The sequence below is a fragment of the Hippopotamus amphibius genome, chromosome 17, assembly GCF_030028045.1.
Source record: "Hippopotamus amphibius kiboko isolate mHipAmp2 chromosome 17, mHipAmp2.hap2, whole genome shotgun sequence".
Taxonomy (NCBI): Eukaryota; Metazoa; Chordata; class Mammalia; order Artiodactyla; family Hippopotamidae; genus Hippopotamus; species Hippopotamus amphibius.
Genome location: NC_080202.1, coordinates 64424872 through 64443605, shown reverse-complemented (window position 1 = coordinate 64443605; position 18734 = coordinate 64424872). Strand labels below are relative to the sequence as shown.

The 18734-nt window shown below is 40.3% G+C and overlaps 1 protein-coding gene across 1 annotated transcript in view; it reads left to right on the top strand.

Moving 5' to 3' along the window:
* Positions 1 to 910: 910 nt before the first annotated feature.
* HELZ (helicase with zinc finger) overlaps positions 911 to 18734 on the top strand; it is a 150050-nt gene continuing 132226 nt past the window's right edge. Inside the window, 2 exon segments of the mRNA XM_057716956.1 lie at positions 911 to 1096; positions 17801 to 18028. Of these exon segments, the coding sequence (XP_057572939.1) occupies positions 17819 to 18028 (210 nt within the window). The 5' untranslated portion in view covers positions 911 to 1096; positions 17801 to 17818.

The following is an 18734-nucleotide window of genomic DNA, read 5'->3' as shown; positions in this document are numbered from 1 at the left end:
ACTTGGCTTTTGGAAGAGCTCTCTTGCCGAGGTGCCCTGGCAGTAGTGCAGGCAGAGGGAGAAGTTGCGGGGAGGCATGGCCACTGAGCCCGTTTACATGTTGTGCAGAGACGATTCTGCCCTGATTTCCTGTGATGTTAAGTAATACTGATAATCTTAAACTTCCATCAGTTGAAGATAACTGTAATTGAATTGTTGGGTGAACACCCAAACATTTAATTGCATTGTCAGGTTGGTGAAGTTTTGATTTGTTGATCTTTTAAGGAAATAAATATTTGGAAATTGACTTCATGTAACCTTAGGGCTGGGAGTAATGTCAGTAATTACCATCTGTGGGATTTGATGATGAGATGCACAGTATATTTATTATAGGCTTTTTATAACTCATTATCTCTCCTTTAGTTTTCAGAGCAACTCTAAGATAGTTATTATTTCTGCTTTGCAGAGGAAATTTAGGCTAAATGTGAATTAACTAACGTACTGTCACAAGACTAGTAAGTAGTGGTGCTGGCATTGTGCCTTGGAAAGGGTGTGCTCTTTTCCATCGTAATGTGTTCTGCTGCTTCTATCTGGTCTGTCTTATTTTCCAGATGAGGAAACTGAGGCATGTGACTTGCCCAAGGTCACACAGCTAATTAGTAGCAACATTAAACCAAACTTTTATCTCTGGACCCTTATCTCAGGACTGTTGGTCCTGGCTGGTCATGCTACATTTTATTGAAATACTGTGGACCAAGAGACCGTATGCTGTGACTGCTGGATACAAGTGCTTCAGAACTGATACATCAGCAATGGTGTTTTCTACTGTGTATTAAAAGTTTCCTTCTCTCTCTTTCAGAAATTATAAAGAGCTCTGATGGGCTATTTGGGTGATACCCAGTGCAGTGAACTGCAGGTGAGTGAGGTTTGGGAGAGCCGTATTTACGAAGCAAGAACTTGGTGATGCCTGAGGAAAAGACAAAAGACAATCTAGAGGAGTGTGGTCAGAAAGATGAGGCGGGACAAGGTGGAGTGAGTAGGACACTGGGGTGACGGTGGTGACCTGGAGCTACGGGTCGTGCCTGCATTGGCTCCTTCTGGAGCAGACTGGATGACGGTGAGCATACTCGAAACAGACTGCCTGATGCTTCCGCAGTTTGTTTGAAGAGAAGTGAGGATAGGTTAATCTTCCACTTCTGTTTTGAATGAGTAACTGCACGGGGGTTCAACCTATCTTCATACGATCGGTCCTTCAGTTTTTGTGTCAACATGCTTGAGTGTTCATCGCCCAGTGCTCTGATGAACTGGTTAAGTATTAGAAAGTGTTTGTTCTTCCTGTTATCTGCTATGTGTGGACTGTCATGAATGATTGTATATGTCTGCATTTTTGAGGATCTAGATACTGAGAACATATCAATGGAAACAAAAGGTTAAACTTTCTTCCTAATGGTTGTATTAGGCTTTCAAATTATTTATTTTTGCAGAAATACTCTAAGAAAGACAATTCAGGCTTGAGTATTTATTATTTCACAGTAATTAGTCTTCTTGGTCCATTATAGTATCTTGGCCATTCAGTATTAAACTTAGAAAATGGTAATACTACAGGAAAACAATTAGAAGACTGTTTTAATATTGTCCTTGTGGGGCATCAGTGCTAAAATTAGTTTTTGATATATTTTCAGGACTAGTCCCAGAGGCATTAATGGGACAGTGCTTTATACTTTTAGGGTTTATGATTAAACTTAGGCTTGGCTACTTGTTGATTGCTGAAGTAAAACATTGTTGTATTGAGTTCTTTGATTCTGGAGTTGTGGTAGTTTTGCATGATTCATCCCCCACAGGGTCATGGGGATGATCAGAAGACTAGTTGAGCTAGTTTGTTGGTCCTTGGAAAGCTGGGGTCTGGGTTGTCACAGGTCATTGTGATAAGAAGTGCATGAGAGTTCTCAGTTAAGGCCAAAGTGAACAGAGAAGAAAGGTGTGGACCTCTTCTTGAGACTATATCAAGTTTGTGTCCTGGAACCCCTCGTTTCCTCAGTACGGTAGAACTTTCTCTCTTAAATTATGAAATAATTTAAGAAATGACATTAAGTAAATTGTTAAATATTTGGGTTACTACCCTAAAATAGTTGACTTTTTCTTGGCATTCCTTTAAAAAAATATATGTGTGTGTGTGTGTATATTACTCATTTTAAATTATGATGCATATAATTTGAATTTTTCCTATTTATTAGCTTATGAAACATTTCCATGTTACATGTCATGGTTTTAATTTACATGATTACACTTTGAGAGGCTGCAAAATATTTCATCAAGTCATGCTGTCAGGAATTTACTTAAACCTTTTTATGTTAGATATTTATGTTGCTGGCTTGTTTTCAGTTAATACTTTAATCCATATTATTGTATATATTATTATATTTTTTTTCTGGCTAATTATATCTCTAGGATAAATTTCTGAATTCATTATTGTGTTAAATGGTGTGAATGTTTTTATAGCTTTTGATATATATCACCATACTGTTTTTCAAGAAAGTTATACTAGGTTGTACTACTAACAGATACACAAATGTACCCGTTTCACTATAACTGGATAGAAATACAGTTTTTCCTTAAAAGTTTTTGCTTATTTAATAGTATAAAGTGGCACTTGCACTTCTCTGTTCTATAATGTTGAATGTTTGTGTTCTTTGAGTCTCTTCATAGTGAATTATTTGTTCATATCCTTTGCTGTTTTAATCAATAAATTACTGATGTGGGCTTTGGGTGGTAAGGCAAGTATAACCAGCTAATAAACAGGTGATTATTAAAAAGATGATCAGAACACATTCAGTGAGAATGTTCAAAGTGAGTCTAGTCTACATGGTACGTTTTCTTGAGAATAGTGGTTGAAGGGGAACAGCTGAGTTATTCCAAGATTCAGTTCAGCAGATGTTTATTAGGCATCCATTGTGTACCACGTGTTGTGTCCTCTGAGTGCTTCTCAAGTTATCCTGGCACATCCTTGGTTGAAGGAGGAGGCTGCTTGAGGCTTGACTCGTTGGGCCTCTGGCTGCTGAAGTCGCTCTATGGAGGGCTGAGGGGATCGCTGTCCGGAACATCTTTAGCTCGCTCGTGGCACAGTCCTGGAGAAGCTCTGTTCTGAGGGATACAAAGATGAACGAACCTCATTTCCTCTGACAAGGAACGGATCATCTCGTGGAGACAGCAGGGGCACCAAAAAAAGAAAGGACTGATAGGAATTTGAAGGGTGCTGTAAGAGGGGTTCAGACAAGGTGCTTAGGGGTTCAGAGGAGGGAGTGATACTGCCCCCTTGGGGATATAAGAGAACACTTCAGCTGAAGAGGTGGCGTTCAGGTTGCACCACCATGAAAATGAGGAGCAGTGGAAAGAAGAGGGCATTCTGGAGGGAAGCATAGCTTGAGCAGAGCCTGAGGGGTGGTGCTGGAAATGAGGTGGATGTCAGGAAACTGCATATCCAGATTACCTGGGCCCTAGGTTATATAAAGGAACGCAGTGAGAGGAGAGGCTGTTGAGAGGTCATGACTGGGTTTTGGAGAATGAATATGATGGGTTGGCAGTGAGGAGAAACTAGAGACAGGATTTTCAGTTGGGTTCTTGGTAATACTGCAAGTGAGGGATGATGAGTGCCTGAATTGGTGTCCTTGGGAATGAAAGGAGGTGATGGAGTTGAGATATTTTGGAGGTTGAACAGAGAGATGTGGTGACTGATTAGGTAGGAGAGGAAGGGAACAGTCAGAGATGGTGCTGAGGTTTTTCATGGTTGGATGGCTGGCAGAATGGGACATCAGGGATACAGAAGAGGAAGAACAGGTCTTAGGGGTTTGGAATAGAGAAAAGACGAGTTTGGTTTTGTGTGTTGAGTTTAAGGAACTAGTAGAAAGGTGAAGTCAGAATTGTAACCCTAGAAGGAACAGACGAGGAAGTTCAGGGTCCAGGGGAGTTAGAGGATTCAGTGAGGTCTTGCAGTTAGATAAAGCAGAGCAAAGACTGAAGCTTCCTGATCCCCAGTCCAGCACTCTTTTCACTGCCTCACACTGAGAAGGTTCTCTGCTGTGGGATTTTCCTTGCACCCAGGTGTGCTCAATAGAAAGTTGGAAGTGGCAGAGCTTACGTTGGGAGTGAGGAGTTTATTTTTTAATGACATTTTTTGTAATGGAAAATTTCAGACATACAGAATTGGAAAAGGTATAATCAATCCCACTGTACCTGTTGTTCAACTTCAGTAGTTAATGTTGCTTCATCTGTTTCCTCCCTCTCCCTCAATTACAGTGAAGCAAGTGGGATACAGTGTTTTGGTGAACTTGAACTTTGTGTATTTGTAGTTAAGGAGAGTTGAACAGTTTAGTAGAATATGTTTTGAGCTTTCTGTGTGGGGGTCTAGAGTGAACAGAAGTAGGATTAATTGCCAGAATTCCTTGAGCAAATCACTTATGTCTTCTGAGTCTTCGTTTGTCTATGAGATGGAGATAATAAATCAGCTTCACAGAATCACTAGAGATGAGGTTTATAAAAACCCTCTATGAACTTTGAGGCTAAGTATCATGCAGATTTTAGTCATCGGTAATAACAAAAAGGTAGTACTGTTCCTTTGGGCTTTTGTGTTGCTGGCATGAAGTTTATATTGTTCTATATGTTTTTAAGTTTATTTATTTATTTATTTATTGGCGGCGTTGGGTCTTCATTGCTGTGTGTGGGCTTTCTCTAGTTGCAGCGAGCGGGGGCTCCTCCGGCTCAATAGTTGTGGCACACGGGCTTAGTTGCTCCGCGGCATGTGGGATCTTCCTGGAGCAGGGATTGAACCCGTGTGCCCTGCATTGGCAGGCGGATTCGTAACCACTGTGCCACCTAGGAAGCTCCTCTATACATTTTTATTATTCAACAAATACTTAATGTCCATCACCTGAGGCTTCGGCAGTGAACAAAATAGACAAAACCTCAGCTGTCCTGGAGCTTATGTTCTCGGTCTATGTTGTAGGATAATAGGAAGCTAATATCTGAATAGTGATTAGTGTGGGACAGACACTGTTCTAAGTGCTTTCATATTTTACCCTATTTAATTCTTGCAGCAATGCTGTGAGGTGTAGCACTGTTATTATTCCTATTTTGCAGATTTGGAGATTGAAGCACATTTTTAAGCAGGTTGCTTCAGGTCACAATGCCAGGATTCAAATTCAGGCAGATCTGGCTTCAAGCCTATACTCTTCCTCCTGTGCCATGGAACTTTTTAGCTCATTCATGGCCATTAGTGTTTGAGACAAATAAAAAAGGTAGACCCAGATTGAAATTATTCCAAAACAAATAAGTGTTTTGGAACAAAAAAGACAAAAATGAAAAAAATGGCAGTACCTAGTTCTCTGTGGATGGAGGTATATTAGTATTCTTACATAGAAAAGTATTTTTCTTCCTAACTTTTTACAGGCATCACCAACTTTCTTGGTCTCTTTGGATACGAATGGCCACCTCAGTGAAAGGAAGTCATTTTCCTGCTGGTACTTGGGAAGAATCTCTTCTTGAATGAATCTCCTTCTTGTTTACAATTCTTTTTCCTCTTTTCTCCTACTTCTCTCTCTTTCCTTATCTTGGGGAAATTCCCTTCTCTGATTTCCTCTGTTGTCTGATGCTCCTTTTCCTCACAGCTGATGTCCCTTCCCAGTCTCATCAGCTGTCCATGTTCTTTTCTGCCTTTGCCTTCTCTTTCCTAGCTGCCTCTGTCAGACACCCTGGGCCTTACTCTCTATTTTGGCTTTTCTAAGTGTATTCAGTGGGACTAACATCAGGACCCATTTCCCACCTCTGGCTCTGGCTCTGGTTCTGGCAGCTCTCAGTCCTCCTTCATGGGCAGGGAAGACTGGAAAACGGGCAGTGAGCATTCTGTAAGTTTGCCTCAGGATTAGGACATGGGCCTCACTCCTCTTAAGGAGGGTTACGAGGGTATTATGGCTTGTATACTTGTGGGGTGTTTTGTTTTGTTTTTAATTTTGATAAAATATACATAACATAAAATTTACTATTTAACATACAGTTCAGTGGCATTAAGTGCTTTCATATTGTACAGCCGTCACCACCATCCATCTCCAGAACTTTGCCATCTTCCCAGATTGAAGTTCTGTACTCCTTAAACACTAACCCTCCATTCCCCTCTCCCTTAAGACCCTGGCAAACATCATTCTACTCTCTGTTTCTGTGAATTTGAATAGGGTCCATTCATACCATAGGTACCTCATATAAGTGCACTTATACAATATTTGCCTTTTTGTGGTTGGCTTATTTCACTTAGCATGTCTTCAAGGTTCATCCATGTTGTAGCATGTGGCAGCATTTCCTTCCTTTTTAAGGCGAAATAATATGCCATTGTATGTAAATACCACTTTTTTTTTAATCCATCCATCTTTTGATAGACACTTGGGTTGCTTCTACCTTTTGGCTATTGTAACTAATGCTGCTGTGAACATGGGTGTATACATCTCTGTTCAAATCCCTACTTTCAGTTCTTTTGGGAAATACCCAGAAATGGAATTATTGGATCATATGGTAATTCCGTGTTTAATTTTTTGAGGAATCCCCTTATTGTTTTCCATAGCAGTAGTACCATTTTATGTCCACCAGAAATGGACAAGGATTCCAATTTCTCCACACCCTTGCCAATACTTATTTTCTATTTTTTTGATAGTAGCCATCCTAATGGGTGTGAAATGATAATGTATACTTGTTTTAAAGGTGTTTTATGTAGAATAATAGAATTTCAGGACTAGAAATGGTATGAAAAATTTCTAATTCAATTAGCTATAGACAGCAAAGAATGGTCTCCTATGTCTTAGCATTTCTACTTCTTTCTCCATTGGAGAAAGGCATTTTGGGCAGATGGGTTTATACTGGATCGTAGACTCAAGATGAACTGTCTGACCCAGGGTACATGGAATGCAGCTTTGTAAGAGATCTACTCTTCTATTCTGCCAGTGACTCTGTTTCTTATACTTCTTTACGGTTTCCAGCTGTCTTCTGGGTTATTTAATCTTCTTTCCAGCTTCTTTAAGGGATAAGGTAATTGTATTCAGAAAAACATATTTATTTTAAAAAGCTGGAAAAGTTAGAAATTAATGAGCCCAAGATCAGTATAAACTGATCAGATGATTAAAAAGACTATATTCAATGTCAGTTTGAAGGAAACCTAAATAACTCCTGGATGTTAGCTATAATTTCTTATTATGTAAAATAAATTATCCCTTTTCAATCTTTTTTTTTTTAATTTGGAAAAGATGAATTAAGCAGCATGAAATAAAATATATTTTACATTTAAGAGAAAACTATAACTTCTGGATTAGTTTGGGTTTGAATCATTAAAGAAAACTGTTAGTTTCATTTATATTATGAAAATCTTTAGGCCTACAGCAAAGCTGTAAGAATAGTATAATCAATACCCAGTTATTAGCATTATGTCATAATTTGTGTTCTCTCTCTTTCTCTGTCAAACAGAATTTTTTTTTTTGAGCCAGCAGAAAGTAAGTGGCAGGCATCTTAGATGGAATTTCATTCATACTTTATCATGTGTGTCCTAAAAAGAAGGACATTTTTCTTCATAAACATAATACCATTATCACACCTAAGAAAATAATTCAGTAATGCTAATGATTATACTGTCAGATATCAAGTTCATATATAATTTTTCCTATTTGTCCCCAGGATGTATTTTATTTCTTTAATTTTTGTCTCTTTAATTCTTTTAATCTAGGATAGTTATCCCCTCCCCTTTTTGTTTTTCATGATAATTAAGCATGTTGCTTGTTGAAAAATTAGAAAATGCAAATGAATTTTAAAAAAATCTATAATCCACCACTCGGAGATAGCTACTTTTAATTTTGGAGTAATTTTAGACTTACAGAAAGTTGTAAATGTAGGTCAGAGTTCTCATATACTTTTAACCCACCATTGTTAACATCTTACATTTTTAAGGTACATTTGTCAAATCTAAGAAACCGTCATTGGAACATGAGTATTAACTAATTTCCAGATTTTATTTGGATTTCTCATTTTCCCACAAAGCTGTTTTTCTGTTCAAAGATCTATCCAGGATCTACACTGAATGTGGTTGTCATGTCCTCTGGGCTGTGACTCTTTTTCAGACTTTCCTTTTTTTAATGACAATTTTGAAGAGTCCTAGTTCAGATATTTTGAAGAATGTCCCTTAATTTGGGTTTGTCTGATGTTCTCCTCATGATTAGACTGTAGTTAGGGTTTTGGGGAAGGAGATATTCACTTTTAATATTTTGTTTCATCTCTAACTCTTGGCTTTTTACATAAAATATTCAGTAATATAGATATATATTTACAAAAAAAGATTATAGACTGTTTTATAATCTGCTTGCTTTTACTTATAAAATGGGATTACACTGTAGATATTATTTTATAACCTGCTTTTTTTTACTTTACATCTTTCCAGTAACCCCTAGTCTTAGTTTCTGTAGGACACTGTTCTGAGTTTCAAACAGCTGATTTGAAAATACAGTTTTAGAACATAGACTGTTAGTAATTTGAAGATAGCCTGTAAGAGGGATGGTGGTGGTGGTGGTGGTGGTGGTGGTAGTGGTAGTACCCTTTTGTTTTAATTATGCAGTTGGCTCTCTTATATTGATTTACATTTCATTTATAGAGCTCAACTGTTTTGGATTATGATGTGTTTACAAAGCTACACAGATAATCTGGAAGGGGAAAATGAAGAAATACAAATGACAGAAAATGTTTTATAATAATAAAATTTTCTTGGCAAGCAGCAACCTTTTCTCAAAGTCTGTTAATATATAATTTGCTTGCTTCATAAATATGGGTTTTTTGTTTTTTCATATCTTTATTGATTAGTAAGCATGTTAAGTGATTTGGGAGGAGTCTTACAGTCTTCAAGAAATAATTTGGAATTATTGATCTAGAATTGCTGACAATTCTCAAAAATGGGTCAAGAAAAATCAAAGTAATAGATGGAGAAACATCTCAATTTTAGCTCTTGCTATAACTTTTCTTAAATTTAGGGGGTTTTTTTGTTGTTGTTTTTATAATTTAAGTTACTAACACGGTTGGTAGAAGGTCTATCAGAATATTTTATGTATTTAAAGCATTTTACTTTGCTATATTGAATTCCATTCATTCTGGAGTTTAGGAGAATTTACCTCTTTATGAAAGAGATTATTCAAAGTAGAGTATGATTGATGATCCTCGCTTCCAGTTTTCTTCTCAATAGGCTTAGTCTTTCTTCTAATGTTTCTTGCATACTCAGTGATTTTATAAGTTTTAGAGAAAAATGCAAGTCTGGCTGAATATTAAGCACAGTACAATAAATAAAGCTCTTTTACTTTGCAGAATATTTTGCCTGTGTATCCCATAGATTCATCACAGATTCTAGTTTTGGATAAAAGCAAGTGCATTTAAAGAGAATACAACATCCCTCTCTATGACATTGGCATTTGAATAAGAAATGAATTTGGTTCAGGACAGTTCTTGGAATGCTTGGCATTTAGGTTATTTTAGGTCAACTCTTTTGGAAATTCAATTAAAGTATTTATTGAATGGTTTTAGTGAATTGAATGGTTGTCATGGGGATATAGATGATATAAAACATGACTCCTATTTATAAAATAGTTGTGTTGGTCAGATAAGGCATCTTACAGGATGTATTTAATCCAAGATAATGGATGAATAAGAGGCAGATCATTCTATAGGAAGTAATTTCAGTTTTGGGAGGAGCATTCTTAGGGTAATAGGCCTTGAAGTGTTCATTTAAGGCCGGGCAGCATTTAGGTCCAGAGAGAGGAGGGAAAGGATATTTGGGTAGAGGGAAGGGCATTGGCAGAGACTCAGAGGCCTGACTGTCCTGGGGCCTGTGTGGGATGATGGGAAAGTTCGGTTGCAGTCAGACTGTGGGTGGCCTGGACATTTGGTAATGAGCTTGGATGTTATTTTATAGGGTGCCATCTCTAGAGTGGTTCCTAACTTTCTTCCTCCCTGAGGAAGCATGACACTTTAACTGGCTGTAGTGTCTCCCCACAGCTGTGCTGTCCAGTGGGGAGAAGGAGGCCTGTTCTGCCATGATTTCCTTACTCCTCAGGGTACGGCAGGTGGGTTATTTTAATAACGTATCAATCTGGGTTTTCTTTCTTTTGTCACGATGGATTTACTTTCTAAAATACTCCTGTTTTCCGGATAATAATTGGGATTCCACAGGGAAAATAATAACGTATGGGGCAGGCTTAAGGCAAATTACTGACTTAAAAAATGAATCTCTGATTTTTTTCCTAGTAGTCCTTCTTTGTTTAAATTTCTGTTTTGTTAGTTATGTAAAGAAACTTATGTACGTTATTATATTTTCCTTAAGTTTTCCTATGGTTTTATTGGTTATGTAGTTTAATACTTAAAGAGAACTTGGAGTCCGGCGGAGGTTCGTGGTTTGTGCTCAGGTGGATAGTGGTGGTGTTCAGCCCAGCGCTCGCCTTTGCAGGTGCAGTCTCATCCGTCCCGGCCAGCTGACTTAGGAGGTAGCTCAGCCTTTTCTCCCCTAATGGAGGCAGACGTAAAAGACAGACATACAGAAATCATCTTCAGTTTAGATTCATCTAAGTTATTGCACGTATTGAAAGTTTATTCCTTTTTATTACTGAGTAGTTTTCCATTGTCACTCATTAAAGGACATTTGGGTTGTTTCCGGTTTTTAACAATTATGAGCAGAGCTGCTGTAAACATTTGCGTACAGATTTTTGTGCCAACATAGTTTTCATTTTTCTAGGGCAGCTGTCTGTGGGGAGGGGGATTGCTGGATGATAGAGTATATTTTTAACTTTATAAGAAACTGTCAGCCCTTTTTCCAGAGTGTCTGTACCATTTTATATTTTCCCACTAGCAATGTATGAGCGTTCCAGCTATTCCACATGACTGATATTATCAGTATTTTTAATTTCGCCATTCTAATTGGTATATGGTAGTATCTGATCATGGTTGTAATTTGGATTTCTCTGATGACTAATGCCATTGAACATCTTTTCATGTGCTTCTTTGCCATCATTATATCCTCTTCGTGGGGTGTCTGCTGAAATCTTTTGCCCAGCTTTTAATTGGATTGTTTTCTTACTCTTGAGTTTTGAGAATTCTTTATGTATTTGGATACAAATCCTTTTTCAGAATGTGATTTGCAGTTGGTTTTCTCTCAGTTTTTAGCTTGGCTTTTCATTCTTTTAACATAATATCATATTTCAAAGAGAAAAAATGTTTAATTTTGAGAAAGTGCAATTCATAAATTTTTTTCTTTTTTTGTGTTATACGGAGATGGATAGATTTTAAAATAAGTTTCTATTCGATAAAATGGTGAAAAGTAACTTAGTGATGGGAATGTTCTCATAAAGTTGACTTTGTGGAAAGTGCAAATGTTACCATTTTCTGGAAGGGTGGTGCTAATTAATTAATATACTCCTTAGTCTTGGGAACATCTAGGACTTTCGCTTAACCAAAGGATGCAGTTGGTTTAGGTTTCTGAGGGTTTTCACACTTTTTTTTAAAAAAGTGGTAATCACTAATGTGGTTAAATATGTATACTTTAATAATGCAGAACTATGTAGGAATTGGCCCTTAAGACTGTTGCAGAGTTAATATAGTGATATATTGCATTCACATTTGATGCTTTTGGGAGTGCCCGTGTTTGAGTTTCTCCTCCACCGGAGAACAGCATTAGAACTTGGAAGGTAGGTTCAGATTCCCTGTCATGGCTAAAAGCCCAAGCTGCATCAGAATGTGTGGATTTGAATCCTGCCTTTTATTTATAGTGTAACTGTGGGTAATTAACTTAACTTCTCTGTGCTTCAGTTTCCTTATCTGTAAGTGGGAGTGATAATAATATCTACCTTATAAGGTCATTATGAGGATTAAAGTAGATGACATAATATTCTGTCATTTCAGCAGCATCTGGCACACAGGAAGCATTCAGCAAATGGCTCTTGTTATTATTTTTATTACTACTGCTGAAACAGCTTTTATGATAAAATTGTTTAAACAGATGTTTTGGAATATTTTCAAGAGTCAGAATAACCAGCTATCACACTAAGTTGTTTCTCTCCCGTGCCCACGTCTTTCTCTTTGCACTTGTTATTGTTAATCAATAACTGACCCAGTGTTATTAATAATCGTGTATATATACACTCTTTTACAAGACAACTATGAGTTCATTTCGTTTTTCACATCCTGTGAGGAACTAATCAGGTATATGCGCAGACATCAGTTCCCCTCCGCTGCCTCAAGTATCAACCTCAACTGGCTTCAGCTAGAAAGAAACTGGAGTTAGGCTCACCTAACTGCAAAGTGCAGGCACGGCTGGCTGGATTCGGGGCTCAAGGGAAGCGGCCAGGACTCAGCTTCTGCCCAGGAATCAACTCTGCCTTTTCCCTGTGGACGTCAGTGGTAGGCACTGTACCCTGGAAAAACGGCTGTAGCACAGTCAGCCCCCGCAGGCCTCTCAGGGTTTGGCCTCGGCCGGAAAAAGCACCTGTCTCTTTCCCAGAAGCCTCAGCGAACGTCTCATGGTGTCTCATTGGCTCTTGTGGGTCACATGTCTGAGCTTGAGCCAATCCCTGCGTTTGGGGCTGCCAGACTCTGCGTTTGGGGCTGTGATTGGCCCGTTCTGGTCACACGCCACCCGGTGGGTTAGCTCCTCAGGAGCCGCGCCGACCGAGAGTGGGGGAGAGGTGACTCCTCGGAGGGAAGCTGTGGGCCCTTTTACCAGAAAACGGGAAGGATAGTGGGTGGGCAGACGAGTAACGTGGTTCAGGCTCTTTTTGTAGATCAGCAACCGGTCACAGGAGTTAATGGATTTGAGTTAGAATCTTGGTTTCTGATTCCAGCTTTTTTGTCTGTGAGGTTACATTCCTCCCAGGGGTGGGAGTTTGCAGAAAGTTACAGTGTTTTCTGTTCTTTTGGTGAAAGTTGGGCAATTTTTAACAGGAAGAGAAAGAACGGAGGCAAACGAGGTGGACCTCACAGTGGGTGGATGTGGTGCTGCTTCTCACACGGGGGGGATTCCGGTGACTCAGCTCCGTCCTCCGGGCCTCTCTGTCCCCGTGGGAGAGGCTCTTACGAGGCCCGGCCTGGTCGGGGTCTGTCCTTGGGTCAGGCTGCTCTGGCCGCGCGGTGGGCCCGTGTGCTGTACACACGGGCGTGTTTCTGAATCCTGGACAGGTGTGCCAGCTACTGGTGAGGTGTACCTGGGAGCTGGCCTTGTGTACGAGTAGTGTCTAGGTCTCTCTGTTTTTTATAGTCCATCTTAGCATGGCTTGAGACATTGTCTCACTTTGACTTTGGCAGTTTTTCTTTTGTGTTTGAGGAGGCACTTTAACTTCTTCAGGGGTATGTGTGGCAAGGCCATGCTGTTTTCTGAAAAACCACGGAAGACAGTTACCAGAGACCTGCCTTGTATGCAGAGCTGCACTGCAGCCAAGTACCCCTAGTGAGATTCAGGTAGACCTCAATTAGAAAGGAATTACTGGGACCTGATTAATTAGCAAAGGTAATTGTGGTACACATCTTCATACCCACTTCTGAGGTAGGCACCTGAGCCTACACATCAGAGACATTAACATTTATTTGTTTATTTGTTTGTTTATTTATCTGCAGGTCGGGCCTTAGTTGCAGCACACGGGATCTTCGTTGCCGCATGCAGGCTTCTCTCTAGTTGTAGTGTGTGGGCTCCAGAGCACGTGGGCTCAGTCACTGCAGCGTGCAGAGACCATTGGAAGGCAGATTCTTAACCACTGGACTGCCAGGGACGTCCCCAGAGACGTTAACTCTTTAAGTCACTCCCCCTCGTAGCTCCTGAAGTTAGTAATTCTGTCCCGAATGTCTACTTACGTGTTCATTGTATTGAGATTTCCCTAACATGTTTGGTGACTAATGTTGACAGTAGTCTTTGTGATTTCACCTCAGAGCCAGTTTTAGGGGTCAGCTTGTCTTTGTCAGTGATGTACAGATACACTTGTTTCTCCAATGTCTATTGGAGATCGTTGTCATTTTTAAGATTGCATAATCATGACCATTATTATTTTATTGAAATGGAGAAAATGGGTGAAAATAATTCCTCTGTCAAGTAGATAAAGTAGTTATATAGAGTGATATTTTATTTTCTATAAATACAGTATTGTATGTTGAAATCTGTAAAGTGATTTCCACTTTATATAGATTGAAAATCTGGAATTTTAGTGAAATAAGAGTAGCTAACACTTACTGAGCACTCACTGTGCGCCAGGCATTCTTTTAAGCACTTTGCATGTATTACTTCTCTTAATCCTTACAATAAATAACCATAGGAAGTAGGTATTAGTTGTCTTCTTGCCATTTTAGAGGTGAGCAAGTTGAGAAACTCGAGGTTAAGTCATTTGCTCCAGGCCACACAGCTGGTGAGTGATGGGGCTGGTGAGTGACATAGTTGGTGAGTGACAGCTGGTGCGTTGTGAATGTAAGTCCTCTGGCTCCAGGTCTGTGCTTTGGATCACTGTGCTGTGTTCTCTCTCTAGTAAAGATTTTAGCTCCAGTGTTGTTAGTTTTTCTTTTCATTTTACTTCTTTTTGTAATATTTTCTGGATGTGGGCTAGGAGTTTTATAGGGAAGATTTGCTAATTCTCGGACCTTTGGAATCCATGAATTTATCCATCTTCTGTTGCTGTTATCTGGCAATCAAACACTATATGCTTGTTTATATTAGTAGTTCTCGGCCAGGAATGATTTTACCCCCCCAGGGGACATTTGCTATTGTCTGCAGACGGACATCTTTAGTTGTCATAAGTTGGGAGATGTGCTCCTGGTACCTAGTAGGTAGGGGCCAGGATGCTGCTAAACATCTTATGATGCACAGGACAACTCTCCCCAACAAAGAATTATTCAGCCCAAAATGTCAGTAGCATCAACTCTGGCCTATATAATGTTACTGATTATCTTGTAATGCCGTTCTTATATCTAATGGGCAGAATCACTCTGTAATATAGAAATCATTACTTTTGATTTTTTAAAATTAATTAATTTATTGGCTGTGTTGGCTCTTCGTTGCTGCACACGGGCTTTCTCTAGTTGTGGAGAGCGGGGGCTGCTCTTCGTTGTGGTGCAAGGGCTTCTCATTGCGGTGGCTTCTCTTGTTGCGGAGCATGGGCTCTAGGTGCATGGGCTTCAGTAGTTGTGGCACGTGGGCTCAATAGTTGTGGCTCATGGGCTCTAGAGCGCAGGCTCAATAGTTGTGGCGCACGGGCTCAGTTGTTCCAAGGCATGGAGCAGGGATCTTCCTGGAGCAGGGCTTGAACCCGTGTCCCCTGCATTGGCAGGTGGATTCTTAACCACTGTGCCACCTAAGAAGCCCTTATTTTTGATTTTTGTTAGTCAAATTAATGCATGCTTGTATAAGGGGCATAAATACTAACTATAACTTAAATATTTAAGCTCCCTTAAATCAAACTGGGAATTATAGCCCACTGAGGGAAAGCTGAGGAAATTTAAAGGGAGGCCATGTAAAGACTGAGGATACAGTACTCTAAATGTTTGTTGGATTATCTTGTGAATAACACAATTAGATTTCACTTTTTATGTTGTGTTAATTTGTTAACTGTATAAGCATTTTAAATATCCTGTAATTTTACAAAACCATGTCTTGGTATTTTTTTAACTAAAAATTTCAAACTGAGAAAAGCAGGGAATATTACATTGTACACCATGTAGGTGCCACCCATATTTAATAAATGCTAACAAATACTGAAGTCCATTTTGAGCTCTTCCTCATCGTATCCCTTAGGTATTTCTACATTTTTTGATATACCAGGCACCTCAAAAGTTGTTGGGGCCTGGACCTCTTCCAATGTCTGTCATCAGGCCTCACTCACTGCTGCTGCCTTTTGTCTGCCTGTCAACCTCTCCCCTCATCTTTCGCTGCCATGTGCAGGCGGCAGAGGGCGGAGCCAGGTTGTCCTTTCAAAGCTGGAAAGGCTAGTGGACGTGTAGGCTGGAGAAAGGCGGGAGGACAAATAAGCTTGGGTTTCCCCTGCTGTCTGAAAGTGGAGCACTCCCGTGGAAACTTTCATAAGCCGAAATGGCAGAAAGCGAAGAACCAATGACCATAGGACACATCTTGCTAACGGACGCACAAAATAAATTGAGCTAAAGCATGGAAACTCACTGACAGTTCAGAGCCAAGGCTGCTGGATGCTGAGGTGCTGGGTGTGGCATCCAGGAAGGCGCTGGGCAGTGCCACTTTCACCTGCTTTTGCAGCTCACAGTGCCGGTTGCCTCTGTGAGGGCTGCTGCAAAACACACGCCGAACGCTGTTTTCACTTTCCTCCCTTTCTTGTAAAAGTGAATATGCTGTTTGGATTTCTTTTGGTTAGGAAAATAGGTACTAACGTGCATCCTTCATAAAAGTGAAGTGGTTATAAATTGAACTTGGGGCCGTTTGGTAGAAAGTGGGGAAGAGTGAGTGAGGTGGGAACAGGCAAGAGAAGCAGGCTCCGTGCCGGCAGAGCTGATGGCAGGTGGCCAGCAGGAGTCATCCTCCGAGGCAGCGTTGTGATGCCAGGTCAAAGCATCTTAGGTCTTCTTTGCCCAGGTTTCCTGCTCCCTGCTGCGTGAGTGATACAGCTCAAGAGAGGGTACTTAGTCTTTCTTACTTGGACTGCTTAGTGGTCTCTTGTTAACAGCAATGCCTGCTTCTCATCAGTTCTTCACAGGACTTCTACAGGATAGGTTCCTTCTTTGCATTTCTGACTGCACCATGTGGCATGCGGGATGTCAGTTCCCCGACCAGGGATCAAACCCGTTTCCACCCCCACCTACCTACCCCCCCGAGCGGAAGCACAGAGCCCCAACCATTGGACCACCAGGGAAGGTCTGGTAGATTGCTTCTTATGTAAATACTTTCCATCGTGTTCCGTTGCTGTGGAATAAAGCCCTCACTTCTTGTGGCATTTGAGGTCTTTCTTAGCTCCTTTCCCTCCTTCTCTGACATACCTGGAGCTTGTCGTGTGCTTTCTCTCCGATGCGCTCCCTCCCATCTCTGCATGGTGAACTTGTGTTCTTCTTTTGAGGCCAGCTCATGCCTTTCGGCAGATGGAAGGTCTTGTTATTTTTCACTTGTGCTTTGCCTCTCTTGTTAGCATCTGAGTTTCTTGGAGGCAGTGATGACATGCTCCCTCTTTGAGTTTAGTGCAGCTGACACAGGGTCTGGCCTCAGGAAATGTTTGCTGAACTGAGTTAATAGTCAGTTCAAACTTGTGCTTTAACCAGTTCTTTTGGAGGGGGGCGGGGTTTGGGGGGTTTTGTTTGTTTTTTATCAGTGGGAAAAATCCTACGTGGTATGGGCTTTGATTCTCTGTAGTCTCAGTTACAGAATTATAAGACTAAAAATCAGAGGTTTGGATAGGAAACATTTCTGCACCTTCTGTTATAAAAAAAAAAAGAGAGAGTGAGAAGCCTTCATGGCTTGTTACACTTTGTAATATTCAGCGTCATGTTTCATTTATAAATTTGCCTCATTTATAAATTTGATGTGTTTTTGGTATGATCCTGACTTATGGTTGACATTTTGCTTGGATCTTAGTAAAAACTTCATAAAATAGAAAAGAGAAGTACAGATTTTGTAGCCTCAGTAGCTGCTGCTCAGCTCCGACCTTGATCAGAAGGCTGGTTGAGAGTAACTATTCAGATAGATAATTGAGCCAGCTGAGATAGGAGTGGGGCTAGAATTTTTAATTATGTAATTTTTTAAAACCTGCTCTTATTTGTTCTTTCTTCTTGATTTTAGGATTTCTGTCCCTGAGTCATGGAAGACAGAAGAGCTGAGAAGTCATGTGAACAAGCATGTGAATCCCTTAAGAGGCAGGACTATGAAATGGCCCTTAAGCACTGCACAGAGGCCCTCCTTTCTCTTGGCCAGTACTCCATGTCTGACTGCACAGGGCCATGTCCACTGGAGATAGAAAGCATCAAAATTGAGAGTCTTCTGTACAGAATTGCCTCCTTTTTGCAGCTGGTGAGTAAGCATTGTCAGTGAGCTAGTGGTGAACCATGTAAAAAGGCCTTTTTCTTTACGTGGAGACTACTGCTGGTCACTCCCTCTACAGATCACCAAGTTCTGCGCTGAGGAGTTGAGTGAAGTGGCTAGTGATTGTGGAATATCTTTGATGATGAGTAACTGTGTTTTTAAGCCTTGGAAGTTTTACTGTTGTCTAGCATTTTGGATTATTTACTCAATTCAACAAATACTTACTGAGTGCATACCACGTGGTGGACGCTGTTCTGTCTGCTATACGTTGGTGAAAAAGAAAGAGATCCCTCCTTCATAGTACTTTTTGTAGTGGGGGGCAGACAGTAAACAACAGGCATTATAAATAAACACTTTAGATTGTTAGAAGGTAACCATCTTCATGGAAAAAAGTAGAATAGAGGGTTACTAGGGTTAGGGATAGGGTTGCAGTTTTAAATTGGGTTGAGATAGGCCTCATGATAAGGTGATACGAAGGAGATAAGGGAATGAGTCATGTTGAAATCTGGAGGAAGAGCATTACGGGCAGAGGGAATGGTCAGTGCAAAATTCCTGAGGCAGTAGCATGCCTTCCAGGTTTGAGGAACGGCTCGGAGGCCAGTGTGCTGGGTAAGGTGCACCAGGGGAGAGTGCAGCAGGGCTGCATCCTTTGGGGCTCTCCAGGCCACCATAAGGACTGGTTTCTGTTCTATTT